The 27,378-nt window shown below is 38.5% G+C and overlaps 1 protein-coding gene across 16 annotated transcripts in view; it reads left to right on the top strand.

The window, feature by feature from the left end:
* Anks1b (ankyrin repeat and sterile alpha motif domain containing 1B) overlaps window positions 1-27,378 on the top strand; it is a 1,103,087-nt gene that overhangs the window by 453,810 nt on the left and 621,899 nt on the right. For all 16 annotated transcript variants that reach the window (XM_032911305.1, XM_032911312.1, XM_032911325.1 and 13 more), the window contains one exon: window positions 22,997-23,177. In XM_032911305.1, coding sequence (XP_032767196.1) covers window positions 22,997-23,177 — 181 coding nt within the window. The remainder of the gene's footprint in view (window positions 1-22,996; window positions 23,178-27,378) is intronic.

Raw genomic sequence — 27,378 nt, forward strand, 5'->3', positions numbered from 1 at the left:
TCAGAAAATTGTCTTGGAAGGCAGCTCTCAATGCGTGCTTCAGCTTGCTTGGCAGTCTGGAACACTCTCAACGTCTGAGACGTCATAACTGCCTTCCTTTGGTACAAAGGTGTTTTCCTCTTTTTCCCCATGAGAGCAAAGTGGAGTTTTTCAGAAGCTATAGAAGCTATATGGTGTGTGTAGCCTCTGGTGGCTAATGGAACATTCACCTGTATATTTTATACTTAGCCTGATATTGTTTTAATATACTAAATATCAACTTGATATCATCCTTATGAACAAAAATGCTGTAGTAGACTTCGGAATCTTTATGGGTGAGAAGGTAGCTTGAAACCAAATAGTTTCAAAGCCAACCCCCCTTTATTCATTTTTACAGCCTTTTTATTGCATATACTCATTGTATAGTAGTGATACATTTAATAAGCATATTTCAATTCATGTGTATTCTCTAAGTCAACACCAACACACTATGTAAATATACTTTTTAAGTCAGGCCCTCTTTATTCTCTTTCCTGTGTTACTTTAATGGCTTATAGACCATTAACCTCTTTTATCTGGAACTTTGGAAAATCTTTCTGTCTTGTTTTTGGGGCATTAATCACTGTGCTCTTCGTGCCTTTTCACAAGTCAACAGGCAGTCATGTAAATCAGGTCACATTCACCCGATCGATCTTCCATTTCAGAGCAAAGGTATATAACACCACGGATAATTTCCTTCTCTCCGTAATGTCCTAGGCTGTCTGTGCCCACTCTCCTCAGCTCATTTCAGTCCTGCCCCGCTGTCTTTCATGAATTGCCAAATAGCTCCTACTTTAGGGTTTTACTGTTGGTTGTTGATTGTATGGAATATCTATATGGAAACTGTCATGGCTTATTGTTATCCTTCCTTCAGGTCATTACCCAACTGCTACTTTATAAGCAATGCCTTCCCTCTTGAATATAAGGTAGCCATACTTCATTCTGTGTCTCCTTTATGCTAGTTGCCCTCATAGCATTTTCTATTTGAACTAGCGTGCTATTTTTGTCACATTTCTTTCCAACTCCAGTGGATATTCCATGAAAAATGGAAACTGTGTCCTTAATTTTTTAAAAAAGAATTTGAATCCTCAACCTCAACATGTAGACCACTGCCTGATACATAATTTGTGTTCGGTATTGTTTGAATTATTTAGATGAGCATAGTTGAGGAGTCTATCAAAGGATTATCAGAGAAATCTACTGAGAGAGTACTCAACTTGTATTTTATAATTGAGCAAGGGCTCAAGGTGAATTTGTGTATGTGTGTGTGTATGAATGTTATGAGTGTATGTGTGTACATACACGTGTGCTAGCTTCTCTCTCTCTCTCTCTCTCTGTGTGTGTGTGTGTGTGTGTGTGTGTGTCTCACAAAGGAAAGATAGGAAGAGCAAAGTATTTGAAGTCCTTTGAATTATTGCAGTGTAGAAATTACCATCAGAACTTCTAATAAATCAAGGTATCCTAATAAATCAGGAGTTTACAGTCCTTGCTTTTTGTTCATTCGTTTGTTTGTTTGTTCATTTCTTTCTGAGACAGAGTTTCTGTGTGGCTGTGGCTGTCCTGGAACTCACTCTGTAGACCAGGCTGAATTCACAGAGGCCCGCCTGCCTCTGCCTCCCTAGTGCTGGGATTAAAGGTGTGCACCACCATGCCTGGCTTATCCTCCTCTTAATCAAACACCCTATGATTTAGCACTATTTATTCTATGAGAAATGCTCTTAGTAAAAGGTTTTTATATGAGAGATATCTAGAATTAAAGTTTCTCATTAAAGGAGGTTTTTTTTTCAGACTCTTTCCCCGCTACTGACTCTGGAAACTCATTGATATCATTACTTGTGTAACGATCCATAAGACTTAAGAAATATGATCTAAGGCATTTCATATGCATATGTAGTACCAATCTTAACGATTTTATTCTGGCATGACTTTTTAAATTCACCTTGCACACATTCACAATCTTGGGAAAGGGAACAGTCTGACCCAGCAACAAATACATCCTCCATTAGTATGTTACAGTGGTGTATGCATGCAACTTATGTGTTAATCCTTGGAACAACCATGTGATTTAGCTAGGTCTGTTATGATTCCAATATTACATGGAAAGAGAGGTACAAACGTGTGTTGTATATTTTAAAGATTTATTTTTAATTTTATGTGTATGAATGCTCCATCTCCATGTACACCTGCATGCCAGAGGAGGGTATCAGATCACACTGTAGATTGTCATGAGCCACCACGTGGTTACTAGGGATTGAACTCAGGACCTCTGGAGGAGCAGCCAGTGCTTTTAACTGCTAAGCCATCTCTCTGGCCCCAGTATGTTGTGTTTTTGCTATGTTTAAAAATATGTTCTAAATCAGTTTTGTTCACTGTCTAAAACTGTGAAAGAAATAGCTAGAAGGGGTTATAACTTTCCCTGTAAACAGTATTACTTTAGTATTGTCTTATTTTGCATTAATTTTATAAGTCTTCTTAAACAAATTATTATACAGTATGAGGAATAAAAAAAACCTGCAGATTGTTGGAGTTTAAGAGAGAGATTAACCACCCCAATCTTCAAGACTCAAAAGCAAGTGAGTGATGGGATACAGGAGTTAGACAAATTGAAATCATTTTTAGAGCTGAATGGATAATGTCATTCAAGGTATGTGGCTGAATGTCCTTGCTGTGACTTTTCTCTCCAATTAAGTGCTTATTCCAGGCTTGGGCATATCTAGACAACCTATAGGGTGCCTTTACCACAGAGGAACACAGAGCATATGCCTGAAGAGCGGACAATACACTCATCATACTGGCATGCTTGCTCTGGGGAGTGGAGACAAAGGAAGTGGTTATGGGTATACTTAGCTTGTACCCTAAATTTAAGTGCTTCCAACTCTTTAAGAGTAAGTAAGTAAAGTAAGACTGGGAAAATGGATCAAGAATGTTACTTCTTGTGGAAATATGAAACCAGAGGACAGAAGTTCAGCTTAACAATGAGAGGGCAACACATCTCATTTGGTCAAATAACCCAGAGTTTTGGAAGAGACTTGTGTCTCCTTGCCAGGCATCAAAACTCCATGTCTCTAAAACTTTTTCTTCCTCTTTGCTTATGTCAATTCTTTTTGAACTACCTACTACTCAGTCTCAAGCTAGAAATCTGAGTCACTCAGGCCTCCTCCTGTCCCTCCACTCTCTAAATCTAATTAGCCACCAAAGCCTGTCAGTTCTGCTTCCTAACTATGACTCAAACCTCCCTCTTCTACTCTCGCTGTTAACTGTCTGAGGGCTTTAGGCTTTATTGCTGAAATAGTTCCCTTACTGACTCCCCTAACTCTCACTTGCGTCTGCTTCTAATTTATATTCATTTCCCATAAAGTACTGTTTATGTTATTATTGACTTGTCGTTTTGCATTTTAAAACATTTGTAAAGTTATAACAAAGTTGGAGACATAATGCAAAGACTTCTCTTGGAACTCTTTCTAAGTCGTTACAGACCTGATCAGCTACGAGCAGTGACTTCCTCCTTAAAAGTGGGATATTTATCTCTGACCAGAAAACGCACCATCAGAGTCACATCAATGCCTTTGGAATATTACTGACATGTGATCTCAAGGTCCCATCTACATATTTAAAGATAATGAGCTAGCCAGAATGACTCCCTGATTAAATTCACCTGATATTCTCTTACTAAATCCAGGATATGAATCTTTATCAGAGAGAGCCAGAGAAAACTGTTTTGTTTTTTTTTTATCGTGTCGTATCAGGTGGGACTTGAACTTTGATTTCTCTCAGTTGTTAATGATCCTCACTGTGATCAAGTAATTACTATGATATCTTGTAGGCTGCTCCACTGTGGAATTGCTTACTCATTTACATCTTGAAGTTTTATGAAAGGATACTTTGAAATAATGTTAATATCTCATTTTAAAATCATTTCAATATTTTTAAAAATATTTTTCTTATCTTCGGAGAGCCATGGGTTTCTTATTTTTTCCAGTAAGTTCCAATCCATCACTATCATTGTTTTAACACTTAAATGACTGAGGGTTTTGCCAAAGCCAGTACTCTTCTTTACATTTGATATCTCTCTTCCATCGTTTGAGCACCTTCTTATGCCTTAGACTTAGGATGTATGTACTTTTCTAGTCCCGAATATGGAATGCATCCATCTTTCCAATCACATTTGCTTTCTTCCCATGTGAAATGGTGGATGCCAAGTTTGAGGTTCTAAGTACAGAGAGTGCTACTTGGTTGTTGATCCCAACCAGTTGCACACTAGACGAAGTTAGGGAATATTCACAGTGTGTACAGGCATATGGGGACATTTATGAAGGTATATACACATGAACACATCTATTTTTCTATATCTATCATTACATATTGAAACTAGGAACTCCTATGAAGCTTTTATCTAAACCCTAAGGAATTCATTCTAATATTTGTAATTCTGTTCCCTGACAACCAAAAACCAAGCTTCCACTCACCTCAGTGTTTGACTATCAGTTTGACTAACTGATTCTCAGTTAATCTCCAATATCTAAGGTTAGCAAAATCTCAATGGATTCCAACTTCACTGAGCCAGAATACTATATTACCACCCAGCTACTTCCTCCCTGCCTTTCATGGGCTTTAACAATCCACGTGAGGCTGACCCCTGCAGGATCCACTCTCACTGAGTCTCCAATCTTTTTAAACCTCTGATGTGGATGGTTAGGAGATACCATAAGGGTAATCTAATCATCCTATGGGACTCTGTGTCCTTTGCTAGCCTTCTACTGGGCAGAGAATGGTCTTACTACATTGCTATTAGCTTTTGTATTACCTTCAGGATAATATCCACACTCCTCGCTCAGTGGTATTTGGAAGTTTGTGTTCTGCTGTAGGAGTCTTCTTTATGACCACCATTTCAACGCATTTAACTCAGGGCAGCTCACTGAGCAAAGAAAAGCACATTCCCACACTTCCCAGTACAACACAGAGCACCTCTCTTACTCCTCCATTATCAACCTCCATTTCTCCTTCAGGGTAAGACCCCAGCATTGGCCAAAATAATCCTTCTCCATGCTGTCTCCATTGAGATGCCCTTCTCTACTTATATTACTGACATTTCTGTGTATGTTCTAGGAGCTTATATTTCCAGAAGTGGTAGATGGTCTATGACCCATTAAATAATAAAGACTACTATAACCACAGATTGTGGTAAATTGTATGAATGAACCAAACAGAAAATGGTTTGTGAGGAATTGGGAAAGCCAGTACTTTAGAGCAAAGAAGATTTCTATGAAGAGGTGGTAATTGATCTTGAAGAAATATAGATATAGATGATAGATATATACATATACGCATATACATATATACATACACATATACACATATACATATACGTTATATGCAGGTTTCCTCAGCTTTTTAAAACATTTTGAATATTAGTTATCTCTTCTCCCAAAGGAATATGTCCAATAGAAAATGGAAAAAGTTTATGAAAACCATACTAATTGCATTATGAGTTATAAAAGCAAAAATTATGAGAGATGCCCTACTGGTTTGTGAAATTTCTTTTCTTTGATGCTTGACATTTAGCAAAGAACTTGACAATAAATATTACTGAGTGGTCATAAGAATAAATGAAAAAATTTGGTACGAGTTGTTAAAGGAGTTATATGAGGCTAGGGAGATGTCTAAGTCAGCAAAGTGTGTGTCAGACAAGCATGACACCCAAATTTGTATCTCCAGCAACACCATGTAAAGAGGCCTAGTACAGCCATGTATATCTGCAATCACAGTGCTGGTGAGATGGATACAGTATGATCCCTAGAGACTGCTAGCCGGCCTGTCTAACCAAATCTGAAAGGTCCAGGCTCAGTGAGAAGCTGTGCAAAAAAACCTGGAGAGTAATTGAGAAAGACGTTCAGTGTCAGCCTCTGACTTCTATGCATGTGTGTATGCACGCACACAATCACACATATATAATACAAATACACAATACAAATGTACATACATAAACACATACACAGAATACACACATACACACATAATATACACACACATACACAAAAACACACAATACATACACATATAAACATAAAATCACACATACACACATACATACATATACACAATACACACATATACACAATACATATACATATACACATATACACATAATACACACATATACACATAATACACACATATACACACATACACACAAATTATATATATAAATATATATATATATCTACATAGAGAGAGAGAGAACAAATAAACCATATGAGACTGCCAGCAGTAAATACTAAATTAAACTAAGTTTATTTAGAAACCATGTTATTATTATAATAAGGTTATTGTTTCATATATTTATTGAATATGAAAAACTCCAAATCTCTTATATTTGCTGCTGAATTTCACTAAATTGTAACACAGGATCAACATGTGTAAATCTACAAAACTGTAGTCATACATGAAGTAATGTATTATAATCAATTTAGTAAAAATATGTGACGAAAGGACTATTTAAAATAAGTCAAATTATAAAAACAGATATTAGACAGCATGCTATTACAAAATACCGACAGTGATTAATTATGGCCCCGAAAGGTATTTTCCTGTCTTCTCATCCCTGCACTCCCTCTCTCTCCTGTCACAACAGTTGCAAATGATTAGCTCAGCAGTCATTACTGTAGAAACTAACAAGAAGTATGAAAGATAGTGCTTCAGGCTGTCAGTACATGTTACAAAGCATCAGAAGATACCAATTAAATAAGAATAAAGTGAAAATGGGGTAGAGATATTTACCTAACATAAAAACTGTGAACATAACCACAAAGGAAAAGAAAAAGAAATAGCCTCAACTACCAAAAGACAAATGTTATTAAAGCATCAAAAAGCACTAATTAAAGTAGATATAAAGTGAAAATGGGGTAAAGATATTTATAATAATTGAGCTGTTAAATGACCAGTACTCAATATATAAAAGTCCTTTATAAGAGCATAGAAAATACTACCATGACACTGGAAGAAACCAGGCTAAGTATCAGAATAGAGATCTCAAAAAAGAAAAAGATAAATATCCAATACACAAATGGGGAAATGCTTACCAATATAAAATATGAAAAATATTACCTGAAACTATAACTTTTATGCTACAAAGCGTTTACAGCTTTTTTTCTCAGTTCTTTCTTCTCTTTATTTTTATTATTTTTTAATTCTTTAATCTTTTTTACCAGTCCAGTCTTTATCCCCTTCCCGGTCTTCCCTCTGACTGTTCCATATCCCATACCTCACCCCCATCTCCAAAAGGATGTCCCCAATCTCCCCATCCCCCCTCACACCCCACCAGACCTCCCATTCCCTGGGGCCTCCAGTCTCTTGAGGGTTAGGTGTATCTCTGACTGAGTCCAGACTCAGCATCCTCTGCTGTATGTGTGTCGGGGGCCTCATATCAGCCGGTGTATGCTACCTGGTTGGTGGCTCAGTGTCTGAGCAATATTGGGGGGTCCAGCTTTTTAAAACAAAGATATGCTCTATGCTTAGTAAAGGCTTGGTAAAGGTACGGTGAAGCAGGCATGCAGTGATGGTAGCAGAGATTTATACGTTCTTTTTTTTTATTTACATTTCAGTTGTTATTCCCCTTCCTGGTTTCCGGGCCAACAGCCCCCTAACTCCTCCCCCTCCCCTTCTCTGTGGGTGTTCCCCTCCCCATCCTCCTCCCATTACTGCCCTATCCCCAAGTTCACTGGGGGTTCAGTCTTGGCAGAACCAAGGGCTTCCCCTTCCACTGGTGCTCTTACTAGGATATTCATTGCTACCTATGAGGTCAGAGTCCAGGGTCAGTCCATGTATAGTCTTTGGTTAGTGACTTAGTCTCTGAAAGCTCTAGTTGGTTGGCATTGTTGTTCATATGGGGTCTCAAGCCCCTTCAAGCTCTTTTCAGTCCTTTCTAAGATTCCTTCAACGGGGCTCCCATTCTCAGTTCAGTGGTTTAATGATGGCATTCGCCTATGTATTTGCTGTATTCTGGCCGTGTCTCTCGATTTATATGTCCTTAAAGTCTAATCATTCTTCCTCTGCACCAACGAAAGGCTCACAAAAACTGGGAAAGAAATCTTTGAAATATTTTCACTGTAGCAATATTTTCTCAGCAAAGTTCTTATTGAAATACAAGATGGAATTAAAATATTAAGCTATGATTAAAAATTAGTTTACTCATGTCATAGCAGCTAACAAACTAAACTTTCCTTTCTCCCTAGTTTCCGGTGTCTTATATCATAAGCCCCCACTTCTCCAGATAAGAGACAGGGCTGTTTGACACTGACTTATACTTCCGGAATTCTTCCTGAAAGTTTCTACTTAGAGTGGTTGCTACAATTACCAAAATTTGATAAAATAATTTTATTTTCTTTATTTCCTCCTAAACGGAGTGTTTCTCCCTTTATTCTGTCCCTTTCCACTGTGAATTACAATGTATCCATGAGGTTCCAACTGTCTACATGGAAGCCAACATTATTATTTTTATTATTTTATTTTCTCTTATTTTTAAGGAGGAGTGTATTATTTTAGTATGCAGATCTTTCAGTTACTATCTACCCGTCCTAGATCTTACAACAAAGAAAACAACCATATCTTTATCTTAAATTAGATATTATACTAATATAATTTATGTATTATCTATGCAATAATATGAATTATCCCAGTTAAACCAAACAGTGATTTCTTGGGGGAAATTATGTATTACTTCCATTTGAGCTATACAGATACTCAAGTGAAAATATCATTGTTAAGATTTGAACCCAATTTGACTTTGCTCCAAATCTGATTTGGCTTTCTTAAGGTATTATGAATTTACAGAAAAATATTTATGTCATCTGAACTTAATATACAAATGGATTGAATATTTGTTACGTTTGCTCATTGATACAAAGGTAAAGAAACAGATTTTAGAGTTAGAGGTCATATTTAGACTTAATGGCACTTTTTCCCTTAAGAGAAATTCACCCAAGACTATTTATTACTCTTGCAAATCGATTACCCAGGAATTACAGCAGGACTAAATGCATCCTCTTCTGTTGAGGCTCAACCAGGCTGTCTCATTAGGGGTAGGGGATCCAAAGGCAAGCAACAGAGTCCAGGACAGCCCCTGCTCCAACGGTTAGGGGACCCACGTGAAGAACAAGCTTCACATCTGCTGTAGATGTAGTGTGCAGTATTTTCAACATAATTCTGTATTCCTTTACAATTTAAATGTTCACTTGTATGTGTTTTGCGTCTTTAACCAGAAGCTTTTGCAACAGCATAATGGATTCCCATTAGTGATTGTAACTTTTGTTTGCCTGGAGACTTTTTATCATTTCCACGTCACTTCTGAAGGATGATTTAGACAGATAAACAATCTGTGGTTGAGAATCCTACTTTTCCCTCAGCTCTTTGATAGTCTCCTCCCATTCTTTGCTGACCTGAAGGATCAGGGCTGAGAAACCTGAACACTATGCTAGAACTTTCTAGTAGGATCTATTTCTGCCTTTTCTTGATTTCCATGATTTCTGACTTTGATTTCAGTGAATATATGATTACATGGGCCCTTGTGACTATGTCTTTAATATGTATAAAGATTGTAGTTGAAAAATATAATAAAATTTTGATTCGAAAAATTTAAACTGAGAAGCACAGAGATATCTCTGCTTGTGGTTTAGAAAACTCAATGCAGTAAAGATTAATACCAATTCTCAGTTTTACTGTAGTTTGTATCAAATGCCGGATGACACTTTTTATAGATAATTTTAGCCTTGGTTGTTTTAATAGAAGAAAGTCATCATTTGTACAGCAATGGAAAGGAAAGCTAAGACATTTATAAAAGGGAAGAAGAGAGGAGGAGCCAATGTTATAATTGGTTCATGGATACATTCCTTAACGATGGTAATGTTCGTTGGTGAGAGGGAATGTGTGTCAACCAGTGAAATAACAACAAAATAGTTCTAATAGCCCCTCTAATAGGTTCAGTGCCCAAGGCTCAAATGCAGCAGAGGGTAAGTGTCCAGAGTTAGAGTAACTGGACATAAAAAGCAAAACAACAACAACAACAACAACAATAAAGCTTGACTTGTCTTCAAACTTATGTGAAAATAAACCAAGTTGATGAAGGAGATCGTACATGTAAGATGTAAAACTCTAAGTATTGTCTAGAAAATATAGACTTTCTAAAGCTTTAAGGTCTAAATCTAGCAAAGAGGTATAGCTGACATTGAAGACATGTCTCATGCTGTTATAGGAGATATATATATCTCCTATAACCGTAAATAGTAAATATACATATGAGAAGAACATAAGAACCAGAATCATTTATTCATTAAGGCAGTGCAAACTAAGGTTTCAATGAGACACCTCCACAGCCAATAAGATGTTTCCGAGACCACAGGGGGTAAGGGGAGGGGGAACCCATGTTGCTGTTAGCAAGGAAATATAACAACATCATCCTGAAAAAAGGTTGGCACTTCTTAATACATGAAACTACCCTAAACTCAGAATGTGTACCCATCTAAATGAAATTTAGACCATCTAAATGAAAACTCTCTTGCACTAAAACCTGTACATGTATAGTGGTCTCGTTACTAATGGCAAGACTTGGAGTAACCCTGTCACCACACAGTTGTGAAGAATTTATCACTTATAGCCCTGATGTTACCCAGCAAATAAAGGTGCAAGCTGTGGAAATGCACAAGGGCTTGGAGCAGGCTCAACTGAGAAGGGCCCATTCCCACTGGCTATAAACTGGATGGGACTATTTATAGAACATTCTTGACATGATGAATCTAAAGAATATAGAACAGATTTGTGTTTCCTGGAGCTAAGGAGGAGGTGAGGCAGGAGGGAAATGAGCGTGGCTATAAATGGTACCAATGGGATCCTGGTGAAGACAGAAATCAGTTGTTGCTTGATCCCAGTCGTGAGGTAGGAGTGTCTGGTGAGACGCTGCCACTGGGGAAACAAGGAAAGGGTCACATGAGCTGCTTTCTAATTAATTATTAGAATTACTGAATTTACAGTTCTTCAAAAATACATATCTTAATTTAAACCTTAAGCTGTTATCTTTTTATAAAGCACAGTGCACATTCATGTGTAAGGTTCCTTTCTCCCACACAGGGATACATTCTTCCTATTTCAGTTGCGCAGAACATATCTTCTATAATCAGTTGCATAATTACCTTCCTGCTGTTCCTAAAATGAACCAAATCATTTAAAAAATTTATTTTTTTTAAAACAAACAGGGAAATAAAGCTGGTCGTACATATATTCAATTTAGGACATTGAATTTGTCATGGACTTCTCTGAATATTAATGTGTGAATATTTAAAATACTTAGTTAAAATGTTTGTAAGATGGCTGTGACTGTTTTCATGTGAGTAGAGCTTCGTTTATGAAGTAAACTTTGTGAAATGCTTTCTTGTTCCTCAATATCCACATTGAATCTAGAGCTACCTAACATTTTTACTGACTGAATCTAAAGTGTAAAACTTTATCTTTCATATATATATGTATATATATACATATATATATAATCATTTCAATGCAAGTTCATAAAAAGAAACATATATCACATATTCTTTGCTCTGAAAAATTTACATTCATGCTTATATATGTTAAATATACAGGAATATGCTAGTACTTTTATAATCTGTCTCTTTTAATCAAAAGATGAGAATATATGTTAATCCATAGCTAAGCATCTCTATAAAAATATAATAAATCAAAGAAATGAAGGCTAGAAATGATAAGATTCTTAAATTTTTTCTGCCTTGCTCTTAATAATATATTTAGTGACTGCAGAAATTCAATATACAGGGGCTAAAGAGAGGGCTTATTTGTTAAACCATTTGCCTTGCAAAATTGAAGACCTCAGTTCAATTCTCAGAGCCTATGTAAATGCCAGACATGTGGTGTGGGTATCTTTAGTACTGGAGCTAAGGACTTGACAGTAGGGATAGTGTTAAACTAGGTGTGTGAATGCACACTCTCTCTCACACACACATAAACACAAATACACACAGATACATACACACATACACACACATACACACTCATACATACACACACACAAATACACACATACAGATATATATACACACATACATACACACAAACACATAGATACATACAAACATAAAAACACACACACAAGACACACTCTCATACACACACATGCACACATACACACATACACACAGACACACATACAATACACACAGATACACATACACACATACATACACACACATACACACACACACATACACATATATACATACATACACACACATACATACACATATACACACACTCATACACACACAAACACATATACACACATACACACACATAGACACACATACACACATACATACACATACATACACATATACACATTCATACACATACAAACACATACACATACACACACATATACACACATACACATACATACACACATACACACATTCACACACATACACATTCATCCATACACATACATATACACACATACACAAACATACACACATACATACACACATACACACACACACACACATACACACATACACATACACACACATACACATACACACACACATACACGCACGCACACACACACACACTGTGCTGGCTCATCTTAGTTATCATCTTGACTCTATCTGGAATCATCTAAAACCCGAGCTGCTAGGCACCCCTGTGAGGAATCTTATATATTTTTATTTAACTTTTTATTGATTCTTTGTTAATGTCACATCATGCACATCAATCCCACTCAATGTCCCTTCATGCCTGCCCTCCACCCTTGCAACCCCGCCCCCCATGAATAAATTCTCACCGTGGAATCTGTAGTGTGTTACAGTGTGCTGCACACTTCTTGGCTTACAAATGTTCATTACAGTGACTCGTTGGTCTGGTTCAAAGCCTCTGGCCTCTGCTACACCATCAATACTGGATCCTCACTGGGACTCGTCTCAGATATCCTGCTGTTGCCCTGTGTCATGGAGATCCTACAGCTTTGGGTCTATAGGATCAACCCCTTCATATGCTCCAGCTGTGCAGAGATGGGGTAGGTGTTGGGGTGGGTCAGCTCAGAGCCCTGGACCTGGGCCTGCGTGGTAGTTGAGCTGGTCAGCATACCAGCTCTCCTGCACTCACAACACCAGAGGGAGCTCTCCAGAAATGCTCAGGCTAGCACACCCAATGCATCCACTGACAAGGGGCAGAGCTAGCTAGCTCTCCTCTCCTACTCTCACACCCTAGATAAGGGCTGAGTCTCTTGTGCCCACACCAGCAGGGCCAGCTCTATTGTGCTGCCCAAGCAAGGTGCAGGGCCTTCTCTCCTGAGTGATGCAGCAGGTGAAGGGCAGGGACAGCTCCCCTACTCTCATGATTCTGAGACCAGCAGCAGGCATGGGGGAGCATCTTTCCCCCACCTGTGACACCGCTTAATAGACAAGTAATGGAACCAGCTCCCCCCATGATCACCTGTACCCCTGCCACCAGGGTCAGCTTTGTGTTGCCCAAGCAAGATGCAGGGCCTGCTCTCTCAAGTGCTGTAGCTAATGAGGGAGCAGGGCCCTCATGACCCCAGGGCCAGCCTTCCTGCCTACCACAGCTGGCAAGGGCGGTGGGGAATGAGGGATTTTCTTAGATTATTTGAGGTAAGTAGACACACCCTAAATCTAGGCCACACTTTCTAGTGGCAGCCCACATCAAAAGACATAGAAAAAGGAAACTGTCACTTGTGTCTGCTCGTCCTCACTCTTGTTGGCAAGTTCAATTACACTGTTGCTGTGGCTGGACTCCAACAGAGACTGAAAATGAGCAGTAGCCCAGGGGCCACCCTACAGACACTCAGGCCTCTCTGCTGAGCAACTATTGGATACTTGGCTTTTCCATCAGGCGACAGCCATTGTTGGACTACCCAGCCCATAGGCTGTAAGCCACACCAGTATATTCCCCTTTTAACACCCACGACACAGTGTTCATTCTAACAATTCTATTCCTTTAGAACATATCTATTAATATGAGCACATTAACAAGTTCTAAAAGGAATACAATTTTTACTAGTAGGACTCTCTCTCTCTCCATTTTCTATCTGCTTCTGTTATCTTTCAACATAGCCTTTAAAGCGATACCAATGTTTTCCGTCTTCCCTATAAGGGAGAGAAAAATCTCTCATTCATGCAAAAGTGAAGCTCAGGAGATACTACGCTTCTAACTGTAGTCGTAATTTTATTTTTACTTCTTTTTTATTTTATCTATATAATAATTATGATCCAGGGTCAGGATGGGAGAACTACTCATTTTTAATTCTATACCTGTTTTAACTTTGGCCCACCCACTTACTGACTCTAAGGGCATACCACACCTGCATCTGAAGTCCACAAAGGGGGAACAATAAGAGCTATGTGCCCCTCCCCATTTTCCCTTTCCGCTTTACACATATCTTACTACTTGTTTGTAGCTCTGGCTGTCTGGAAACTTACAGAGATTCCCCTGCTTCTGCCTGTGGAGTTTGAGGAATAAAGATTTTTCTACCATGCTTGAGTGATATCTACTTGCAATACCAATCAGATAATCTTTAAAATGTAACAAATTTCAAGTGTCTACAACAGCATCTACTCATAAATACATGACATTTACTTACATTTATTTTCAACCCCTGTGTAGAAATCATGGTGTGTGTCGTGTCGTGCGTGCGTCTTGATGGTGTGTGTGTGTGTGTGTGTGTGTGTGTGTGTGTATGAACAGGATCAGTAGAGGAGAAGCATGGTTAAAAATTCTGCACCATTAAAACAAGTTTTAATCCTATTAATATAACACACACACACGCGCACACACACACACACACACACACACACATACACACACACACACTGAATCCTATAGGAATTTTTTTATTTTATTGAAAAGAAAGAACATAGATAATGTTTTTAATTTTCAGCATCTGTAACAAAAACATTGTTGGACTTCAAATCCCTTTTTTCTGCTGTTCTCAGAACATTCAGGACTAGACTGGAAACATAGTTCATGGAAAAGCACTTGATGGGCATGATTGAAGCCTGTGCTTGATTCCTAGTGGAGACAAAGGCAGAGAGGTAAGGGGAGGAAGAGAGAGAGAGAGAGTTCACTGGAAAATCTAAGGTGAATGGATCAAAGTTATTTCCGTTTCTTCCTCCTTACATGGAATTAAAGTGGTAAATTATATGAAACTAAGAATAAATCTACAGAAGTGCTGAAAATGGCCATGTTACTATGGGATTTCTCAAAAAATTAAAACTGTTAGATTGAGACAAAAACCAAAGGGAGAAATCCAAAGTCCAACGGAAGGGGATGAAGGGAACACATCACTAGAGTCATGAGTTTGATGTTCTTAGAGCCCTGAAGGAAATCCTGAGCCACAGGGCATGGTTGCCAATGCCAATGAGAAGAGCTTGAGGCAACTGAAGAGTATCAGCACCTTTTCCTAGGAGTATTGGGCTCCACGGTTTGTCTAGAAGGTAACAGTGGCTGCCTGGGGGCTACAGGAGTCTATGATCCTCCTAAGGCGTGAATTGGAGCAAGCGGGAAAAATGGGGCCATGTCCTGGTCACCAAAAATGGCTACTCAGGAATGACAGATGTCTAGATTCTACATATGAAAGAAAATGGGTGACTTCTGTCTTTCTGAGTTGGAATTCCATCTCTGACATGATCATCTTCATGACATCTGTTGTGGTTAAAAAAAAGTTTCTTTTATCCAGCGCTAGTGCCGGCAGTGTAGGGCCACATAGCATCTGCAGGATAGTTTCATCTCAGTCAGCAAAGCGTCCCACGTGCTAAACTCTATCCCATCTCACACTGCCAATGGCTACTGTCTGAGACTGGCAGCAATCTCTCTACCTATCTAGTTCCCAAGGCAGGTCACTGCCAACGCCAGATTCAAACAGAGACCACCTCTCTCACAGCTCTCTTACTGCGGACTCATTTAAATCGCCACATGAAAGAACACACCACACAATAACCTCTGATCCAATTGATAAGATATAATTTGCCAACCTAGACAGCACAAAATCCTGTACACACCCATCCCTTAAAAATACTCATAACAACCTGTATCTATGCTCAGAGTCAACATCTGCCGCCATGTTTTCTCAGCTCCTCCTCTTCGCTTCTCCCTCTCCTTCTAAAACCTCTGTTCCCACCTCCCTTTCTTCTCGTCCAATGACAGGCCTCGTTCTATCTTGTACCTGCCTTCCTGCATAAAGACATCAACCTACACCATCCGTTTTACTGGACACAACATACTTTCTTCTTTAAGGGTGAAGAAAATACCATTATGCATACTATATTTTTTCCATATGTACATTTACGGATGAGCATCTGAGCTCAATCTATAATTTGGCTATTGGCTACTTGTGTCTGAAGAAACAAAGGTATGCAGCTTAATCATTTCGTTTGTTTGTTTTAGTATGCATCTAGAAGGACCCTCCATACTGGTTTCCATGGTGGCTGCATACTTTCCCACAGTGTGTAAGGATTCCTTTTTTTAAAAGAATAACTTTGACAGCATTTGCAGTAATGGGTTATTTCAAAAATACCTTGGGGACACTCTAAAGTTAAAGACAAAACAAATTTTGTACTTAAAAATGCCTTAAAAAATGTTTCTTTTCTTTCAAGTCCTATAATTTTATCTCCAGAGCTTAGAACAGGGCTTGGCACATAGCTTATGGTTACTGTTCATTTGTTGAACAAGCTGATAGAAGTACAGTAAAGGAAACTGTTCAACGCTTCCAGAATGTAAAACACAAAAATCTCAGTGAGATCCATCAGAGCCACGTGAGAGCTAAAGCCACGGCTGCATAAGGGAATGCCCAGTTAGCACAGGAATGAGTAAGTATTTCATCAAGGAAACAAACGCATGAACCCACTCTACATTCAGAAATGTATTATAAGACAAACTAACACTTTGCATTGGTGCAGAGACCAGGATGCTGGCACAACAGGCTGTCATCATTTGGAGAACATATTTGTGATTAAATCCTACTTAGCATGTACTATATACTCAGAAGGCCCCAGGTTGATTAAGGCCCTCAAAATAAAATATGCTGTCTACTTACTTTTTACCATTTGACCTTTTCCTAAAAAGTACTTATAAAACACTTTATTGTACTGAGAGAGTGGGCCAGTAGGTAGGTGTCATTTCCATGTAGTTCCGTTTATTTATTTAATATACATTAAATGATATATTAATAGCTAATAAAATAGCTAATAAAAATTAGTATCACAACTAATTTCCTGCTATTCTACAGTCTTTCCCAAGAACTCATGAGAACTCACTCTGAACCTTGGTGTTCCTGGCTGACTTCTTTAATAGAACCATTGACTTTTGCTAGAGCCATTTTGTCTCTGTGGTGACACCAGTGTGTCCCCCACTAGATCTGCCTGACATGTGGTTCAGAGGGTATCTTAAACCCCTTATAATTAAATTAGGCGATTTCAAGTTGTTTAAAATCAACATAAATTTAAGTAAGAGGATGATCTTACATAATAGCCTATTCATTTAAATACTTTGAAAAATAATAGAGGAACAGAGCCTTGACACATAGGGACAGCCTGGAAGGAAATAGTGCATCACCCAGTCAGGAATTCCTTCACATTGTTGTCATACGCGATGGCGTTCATGTGGTCTGCCATAACGGTATGCATTTCCTAATGCTGCATTAGAATATTTTCCACTTGCATCTCTGTGTACCACAGTATTCCTATAACAGGTCCTGACTGGTGAAGACAATCCAAAACCAGTGTGACAGATACGCATCACCCTCACCGTGGTAACAGTCAGTTCACACATTGGTTCATGTGCACAGTTCTTGGCTGAGATGGGTCTGGCTTCATTGCTACACACCAAATGAACCACACTGGGCACTACTGCTGGACATGCCCTGTGCTTGGATTTAATACTTTTTGATCTAATGTTTTTATGTCTGAATTTGTTTTGCTGTGTTGTCTGTGGAGTAATAGAGGTTACTTAAGGTATAAAACTTAAACCTCCTGTCACATCCTTAAATAGAATAAGATTTTCAGCTGCTGCCCAGCACCAAGCCAAATGCTCTACCTACATAATAACTGTATCCCCTGTGTGTCAGGAAGGGGCCAATCCCTATGCTGTGAGAGGTCCCATGCCTGAGGGACCAAGACATGCAGTTAGAGATACACAGCACCATGTAGTGAGCTTCCATACAAAAATGTCTTTGTGGTGATGGGGGTAATGTTCACATCCTTTAGGAACGAGGACTGGACTCGTTCATGTTGTGCTGAGTCCACAGTGCTACACTGTGAGTCCTGCGCCTTGAGAGTCTTCCAGTGTCTTCTATTTCAGCTGCTCAGAGATATACTTTTAATAACTCTTTTGCAGGGGGCACAAACTTTCTCTGTAAAAGACCAGGAAGTAAAATAAAGGAAGGCACTGTATCTTTGGTGGTCCTACGGTTTCTGTGGCAACTATGGACTCTGCTATTATAACAGCAAACAGCCGTGGGCGATACACTAATGAACGGACCTGACCAGGTTCAGTAAAGCTGTTTGTGCTCTGTGACAGTTCACACGTGTCAGTAAAAAATTCTGTGGTTTTATCTTTTTTCCAACTATTAAACAGCTGAAAAACATTTTTAGCTCCTAAGCTTTACAAAAATCGGTAGCCTGAATTTGGTCCCTAAGCTGTAATTTCTTGAGTTTTATATGTAAATGCATATTTGGGAAGCAGGAGCTATGGGTGCTAGACCACTAGGAAGAAAAATGTCATACAGCAGGGGTACCACAGAGAGCATAGCTCAGTTGACACAGAGATACTTGGAAGGTTCCATTAGTAATTTTATTAAACTTGAAAACACCCCTTCTTGTACTGAGAAACTCAACAGAATTCCAGTTACAAAGTTAAGAAATTAGCATGGACCCATAGTAAAATGTATTCAATGTTCTCGGCTGCCAGTTTCATTATCACTACAGTCTCTATCATTTATTCATGTAGCTGTAGAAGTATGATCTTGAGTGAATCATTTTTTTTTCTCTCTCAGCCATAGGCATTCTGTGATTATCAAGGTGGGGATGCATATCTCACAATTTCCTGGGATCTCCAAAGTCTAGTGTGAGAGAGAGACTTTGAGCTTTTCATAAAGCCCAGTGTGAGTTGCGTGACCTACGTTCAAGTTACAAATATATTATCTGGACACTAAGGATACAGAAAGCTCATGGTTAGGTAGGAACTATTAGGATCAGCATAGTCCATAAGACCCAACCCACGTAAGCTAAGAGGTATGATGTGGCCGTGGTTGTATTGCACACTAAAAGCAAAGCATGTCTGAAATGACTTATATGAAGGTGGCTTGCCGAATGTTTTCTCCGAAGGGTCAGGCAGCAAGAATTTAATTATTAGTAATGGTATGACATATATTCAGTGCTCCCAAAATAACAAAACATCAGCCATGAACAAAGAGCAAATGAATAGACAATTAAGTGGTGTTCCCAAAGCAAGAAGAAAGGCCAGTTTGGACTATAGGTCATGATGCCATAGTGTGATGACCTCAGTCTCAGAACATTACTAATAAATACTTTTTTTCCCCATTAACTTCTTTGCTTAGGAAACTTTGGACAATGGCTACCTCTTCAAAATGTGTGTCAGCTAATTGCATAGTCCATAGTCAGTTTGGTGGAAGTAGGTAAGACCAACGTCAGATAGTCTCTGCTCAGTGGCTTTCCTTTGAAGGTTCTCTTACTCTGTCTTCTATCCTCAGTATTCTTCCTCTGAAGCTATATTTCAGAGTGAGATGATAGTTCCTAGCTCAAGTGAAAAACAATATGTAGCATATAGATTTTTATCAGTAAGAACATGTATTGAATAGTCTACACTAACTTAAGCATACAAGTATATATTTCATGTACTTCTGGTGTAGATCTTTAAACATTTGTGTTTCCCACAAAACAACTTCTCTGTTGATATTCACCCAACTGAGAGATCTGTCACTATAGGCTTCTTACTCAAAATCAACTGCCACAGCCTATCAGATGCCAAGTCCCAAAGAGTTAACTACATTACAGACTTCCAAAACCACACTATTCCCCAACCCAATCACTACTGCTTTTCCTACAGGACCCTTTGATGTTGTGGTTGGAATTGTATAGCTCCCTGACTAGTTTCCCTTCCTATGCTTTGACTCAGACCAATTCATTCTTTAAATGCTAAAAAAAAAAGTTTACTAAAATAATATCATAAGTAAAAAGCACTCGTTCTTGTCAGTATAGTTCCTTAAAATATTTTAAATAATGAGCAAAATCTTTTGTGTGACAATATGAGTCCTTTATGTATTGGTATCTGTAGTTTCCAAAATTTCACTTCCTGAACTCAACACATCTTTCACATACTTTGCATTATACTGTATAGTAAACCATGCAAGTTTATTTCTCCTTATGTGTACTTATTGTGTAAATATGTAAATATGTGCATGTGTGTTGCATGCATGTGTATATGTGTGTTTGTGTGTATAAGTGTGTGTGACTGCGCGTGTGTGCATGTGTCTGTGTGTGTCTGTTTGTCTGTATGTGTGTATGTGTGTGCATGTCTGTGTGTGTGTATGTGTGTGCGTCTCTCTCTCTCTCTCTCTCTGTGTGTGTGTGTGTGTGTGTGTGTGTGTGTGTGTGTGTGTGTGTATCTGCTACCTCTGCTTCCCCAAGATTCCACTCCTTCCAGGAGAGCTTTTCTGGTACCCTCCCTAAGGTAGAGGCCACCTACTGGCCTCCATAACGTTTGTGCTCCCTCCCTCATCTCCTTTATATACTACACTGTCTCTTCCTCCATGCATCATTTCTCCTCCCAGTGAAGAGCTATAATGTCACGTTTTTATTGCTATTGCAGCTCTTGCCACGGTCTCTGCCATTAAGTGTACAGTCAGCGATATTTGTAGGATGAATTAATGCAGCAAAATTACCCTATTTATCTTCATAATTATATAACAACTTGTGTTTCAATGCAATTAGAATTGAAGTTTAGAAACATAGACTTAAGAAGCATTTAGATGGAGATCATATGCACTGGTACTCTTGACCTTTAGAAGGCTCACGGGAAAGAACATTAGCAGGAAAGTGGTCTTGCCTGTGTATAAAGGGAAAGAAAACACAATACAAAGAAACAAAACAAAATCTTGACTGATGGACATATCTGTTTCTATTAGTGCCCCTGTAATAGCTTTTGCCTCTTTAATGGCTGTCATGAAGTGTAGTGGAAAGTACACTGAATGTGAAACTGGGATTCAGTAGCCCCAAGGGCAAACATTTCATGAGAAGCCAAGCTTGACATTAAATCCTCATCGTTCATACTTGCAAAGCAACTGAATTTTGTGTGGGCGCAAATCTGAATTCTGTTACTGAGTTCTTTCATAATAATAAATGATGTTCATGCTCCTGTATAACAATACTCTGCCTCTCAAGCTTTTTAAAAAATAAAATGATGAAAGAATACAGCATTTTATGGCCTCTACATATTTTTAGATATCTACTTTAAAAGTAAAACACAGTGATGTACAAGGGACACAGTGTTGGACTTCTATAAGAAAATGATCTCTGAAGTGATCATTTAGTCACTTTTGATTGATTTGCCAAACATTTCAGAGCAATGAAAAGACCAGTAAACCAAATGTTATTGTACTATGAAGAAAGTGAATTATAATAAACCTTATTGAATGAGACTTACATTTAGTTTCCTATATGTTTCACTTATATAAGTAAGAATATTTAAAAAGTAGAGCATAGGTTGGTTTTAGGAAAATGTACATAGATCTGAGGGCCAAAGGATTGAAGTTTTTCTACAGTACAGTGTTCTAAGCTTTAATAGGCAGAAAGAATGGGAAAATGATTAATACTGTTTTAGAAAAAAAAATCCAGAAGTCTCCTATAGGGAGTAATCCGTGACTGACCGGGTATATAGATTATATCTGCAATAGCTCCATGATTTTAACTTTTATGTTTAAATTGACTTTTCTTGCTATTTGGGGATTAATTAAAATCCTTAAAAAAGAAAATCAAAGTTCAGTACAAATGCCAAGTAGATGCTTAGATCCTAGAAAATGTTCCATATAACTTTACCTAATTCTCATGATCTCATTCCATATAACTTTACCTAATTCTCATGATCTAATTCCAACATATGGTACTTGGGGATAATATCTAATGCCACCAATTCCTTGGACTATATAAAGAATCAAAACATGAAACTGCCTTAATTATGCTTCAACATTGGAGGGACCTTTTGTTATTAGATTCTGTATCCTCAGGGTCTAGCAAATGGCAGATGTTTAATAAATGTTAACTGAATGAAAGGTGACTTAAAGTTGCAACTTTTAAAATTGATTATTAAGAGAGAACTGCTATGTGCTTGATTTTGTGATCTTCTGTGAAAACCAAATAGCCTGAAGTATTACATCAACTGTGCCATAACATTTTTAATGATAACTTTTCATTATCATCAACTGACTGATTAGTGTCTGTACTGTACTGGCTAGCTTTAGGTCAACTTGACATAAACTAGAGTCCTAGAGAGGGAGAGAGCCTCATTTGAGAAAATGATTCCATAAGATTGGGCTGTAAGCAATCCTACGGGGCCTTTTCTTAATTAGTGATTGATGTGGGACAATCCAGTCCATTGTGGGTAGGGCTACCCCTGGACTGGTAGTCCTGGGTTCTATAAGAAAGCAGGCTGAGCAAGCCATGTTGATAAAGCAAGCCAGTAAGCAGCACCCCTCCATAACCTCTGTATCAGCTCCTGTCTCCAGGTTCCTGCCATGATTGAGTTCCTGCCCTCACTGCTTTGGACAGTATACTGTTGCATGAGCGTGTGAATGAAGTAAATCTTTCTATCCTCAAGTTGCTTAGACAATGGGGTAGGGTTAAAGGCAAGTAGAATTGTACTAATACTTTTGTCATGCTTGTATATTTTTTAGCCAAAACAACGAACATCTATTGTGTCGTCTCTGGATTTCCAGCGAATGAATCATAACCAAGAATACTTTGAAATCAGCACATCTACAGGCTGTACCAGCTTTACTTCGAGCCCTCCAGTGAGCCCACCCACCTCTTCTGTGGAAACCACAGAAATCAAGAATGAGGGAGCTGAACACACAGGTAAAACAATTCACTTTCTGCAGGTATACTTTTGAGCTTTAACAAAGTCTTTATGAGCTGTGGTGTTTAAGAGAAATCTTCATACAAATTTTACTTCTGCTTCACATTATGTGAGCAGTAGTCTAGGGTACTCATACTTTCCTCATGGCATGGGTATAATATTGGTTTTAGTACATTGGTGGTCTTTCCAATGTTAAGATCAGTTTAACAATTTAATATTATTATGGGCATAAAATAGCCAGAGATTTAGAAATGCTTTTTTCCTTCACTCACTGCTCTCCCACAGTTTTATCAGCTAATCAACACATGGACCCTATTGTTTATAGCTGCTTTGAGACTAAAGATCCCTCATTAAAGATATCTGGTAGGACTGAGTTGGATGTTATCAATAAGGCAGCTATCACCTGCCTAAACCCAGGCGAACTTGGAAAGGGGTGTAGAAGGGAGAAGTTGTACCACCCACTAGGGAAAGCTTTCTGGTTCTACTCCATCAGATTCACGGTGTTTCCGTCCCTTGGAGAAGAATGCGCTCATAGCTAACTGGTAAGGCTGAGGGACCTCCCAATGAGACAAGGACCTGAACAGCTTTCCCTATTCTATCTAATTCATAGTAGATACACCATAGAAGTCATAATCCGACCTTTCACCGTAGCCAGAGTGGTATTTATAAAATGTAAATCAGAGTACACCATTGCTGCGTTTAAAGTGTTCCAGAGCATTCCGATCCTTGTCATGGCCAATGGAGCCAACAGTCATCCAGTTCCCAATTCACTCTTGAATTTAACCTTTAGCAGATTCACCCAGGTGCTCTTTCCTGGGCATCTGGCTCAGGCATTTGGCCCTCTACTTCCTTCCACCTGCAACCTCTGTCTTTTAATGTTTATTCGATTGAGCATCATTTAGGTTTTGGCTTGGACGCAATGTCTTCACATAATCTTCAGACGATCCTCAATCTCAATATGATACGAATCGTGGTAAGAAAGAATCAAAACTGAATAAAACTGTTCTGATAATAATAAAAAGGGAATACTTAGTGTTCTGTCAGACAGTGTTTTGGGCTTTCTAGTTATATCAACTTATCTTGACCTTTTGATGAATTTAGTGAAGGAAATTCAGACATAAAGGAGACAAATAACAGCCACCCATCCAATGATGCTAGTGCTCAAACCTGGTGCCGACGTCCATTCACTTTGATAACATGTGAAGGAGAACAGGGCCTTGCTGTATAGCCCAGGATAGCCTCACACTCATGGTCCTACCTCAGCTCCCTACATGCTGTGATTACAGGTGTGTAGCACCACACCAGGCTTGCTCTAGTCACTTCCATCAAATCTGTTCTTCCTTCAGTGGTCTTAGCTATATATAAAATGATGCCGATACCTGTTTGCTTAGCTACTATCTTCTCTCTTCTTTCTAGAACACACACTGAAGTACATGGGTCTAGTACTTTGTAGGCCCTGAAGTCATGCTGCCAAAATTGATTACTAATTATGGGGCAGGGTGGGGGGTTTGGTGTTAGAGCTTTTCTTCCCTACGGAATGAAATGAACAAGGAACTAATTAGATGTCCTTAGCCTATAGTGTGACACTGCTTATAAAGCAGTGAGTACCATAATATTCCATCAGGTGCTAAGTTAGTGCTCAATAAATGCTAGTAACTGTTAGCCATAGCAGGAATTGTGGTTTTCTCATTCCTCTCTGCTGTCTACTCATTCAATCAGCATATACTGTTTTCCATATAACATATGCAATTTTATAAGTTGAGAAAGTTGGTTATGCCTTCTGTAGAGAAATGGCATGTGGACCCTGGAAAGAATTCTACAAGTGTAATTATTATTAAACCACCCCTTGCTTGACTGCTCAGTTCTAGATTTTGAAGCCCTTAAAGGGAAGGGGTGGCAGGGATTTTTAAGGAAAACCTTTAATTTTTTATTTTATTTGGAGCACAAAAATGCTTTTGAGGATCTGACTTTGTTCAATTATCTTTCGAGGTAGAGGTTTTGCTTGGTTTCTTTCTTCTTTTGTGTTTTGTTTTCATTAAAAGATGGAGTAGTGTGTGTAGTGTCTAAGCCCTGGCCACTGAGCAGAGAGGTTAACTCACCTTTACTCCTTCATCCACAATGTACAGAGCAGTTGTTAGCGTCAGGATGCCTTCCGTCTGGCCTTCAGCTGAGCCAAAGCCTAGCCTTTAGCTGCTGACATGGGTTCCGGTGCTATTGCTGTGTCCTTCCATGCCATGCTCACCTCCGCAGTTCGTCACAATCTTTGCTGTAGACTGGAGCTCTGTAGTAATGTGAAAGGAGGATGTTGATTTGCCTTAAAAAGTAAAACATTAAAAAAATATGTTTTGGTCTACTTGAGAAAGGTGGACATCCCCGGCGTGGCATATTTTGACAGAGCATGACGTTGTGTCAGTTCTATCCTGGATTTCCTCAGTATTTATCATCAACTTACTTTTTTCCTTCTTCAATTTGCTCTTTTGAAAATGGACAATAAGATTACATCCTTGGGTGTCTGGGTTAATATATGGATTTACTTAGGTGAATGCATTTTATAAACTAAAGAAACCAACATTATTTAATATTTTCCGTTTTTATCTTTCCTTTTAATATGAATATGACAAAGTTTTAATACAGAAGAGATTTTTGGAGCCTTTTCTTGACTTTGAAGAATAATTTAATTAGCATTCTATCAACAGTTCATTTTGTAAATGATTGTACAATACATTCATCTTGACGAAAATGACATTTAATAGAACAAGAGCTAATATACCTTTAAAAGCAGATTGCAAAACTCTAGGTGAATCAACAGATTTCTTTTGAGAGGCAGCCATTTAAAAGCATCCTGAACCATGATTAAAGGTTCTATTTAGAAATCATCAAACAAGGCTGAAAATAAGAAAAGCTTTGAGGGACTCTTATGGGGGAAAAAAAATCTCATTTAACTAGAAGGATTAGTGTTGAAGTGCAGGAAGTGGACTTGAGGTAAGGATGGATGTGGGGAGGAGCTGGCATCAGCAAATGAAAATTGAAGATACATGTAAAAAAAAAAAAGGGTAATTGATTGAAATGCAAAGGGGCAGGATGAGCTCAATAAAGGATCTATCTGCATTTTCTGTCTTAAACAAATGAGCCAAATGCATTTCTTGAAATGTGAATGCCTTAGTTTGGTATGCTTGGTTTGTTTAAAGTCCAATTGGCTGTTTCTTTTAAAGACTGTATTTTCCTTGGTATGAGGAGTCACATGGTCTAATTTCTGTCCTAGGAGGATTTCTCTGACTACTGCACTGAGTCTGGACCATAAAGTCCAGTAGTAGGCCAGTGAGCAGCATTAAGTAGGGTGAATGGGGACAGAAACTGAGATCGAAATAGAGAAGGGAGAGGGAAACAGAGGCACTTTGGACCTATCGTTAAGGTGAATACAACAAGATTTCATAGAGAAGTAAATATGGCACTTTGAGAAAAAGAAGTATTACAGATGCCTGTAAGATATCTGGAACATCAATAAGAATGGACTTGCTCTTTTCTGATGTATAAGAAACAGGGGGATCAGTAGATTTAGAAAACAAGTTGAATATCAGGTGTTAGTTCTAACTCTAGGTATCTATTAAATATTTTTAAAAGGGAGGCTAAGTAGGCAGATGAAGGTCCAAGGCAAAGATATAAATGTAGCCATCATTACGTAGATTAGTGGTTCTGAATCTTCTTAGTGCTATAAACCTTTAATTCAGCTCCTCATGTGGTGACTCCTACCATAAAATTATTTTTTGTTGCTATTTTATAACTGTTAAGTTTGCTACTGTTATGAATCATAACTGTAATGAATCAGGTATCTATCTGGTACGCAGTATATATGATATGTTAGCCTTGTGAAAGCATCGTTCAACCACAAAAAGGTCGTGACTCACAGGGTAAGAACCACTAATATATATGCTGTTCAGTATAAGAAGACTAAAATTAAGCAATGTGGAGGATGGAAAGCACTGAAAAGGGGTACAAAGAAGGAGCCACCATCCTTGACCAGGTGGGCACTGGAATCTGGAGTTAAGTGAAAGAAGACATTGAAAAGGAAAGAGTATATGAGGCTGCAGAGATGACTCATTTAGAGAAACTCCTGCCTCATGAGCATGAGGAGTCAAGTGCAGGTCCCCAGCACACACTGCAAAGCGGAGAATGGTCATGAATATCTGCAATGCCAGCACT

The sequence above is a fragment of the Rattus rattus genome, chromosome 1 (assembly GCF_011064425.1).
Source record: "Rattus rattus isolate New Zealand chromosome 1, Rrattus_CSIRO_v1, whole genome shotgun sequence".
NCBI classification, from domain to species: Eukaryota; Metazoa; Chordata; class Mammalia; order Rodentia; family Muridae; genus Rattus; species Rattus rattus.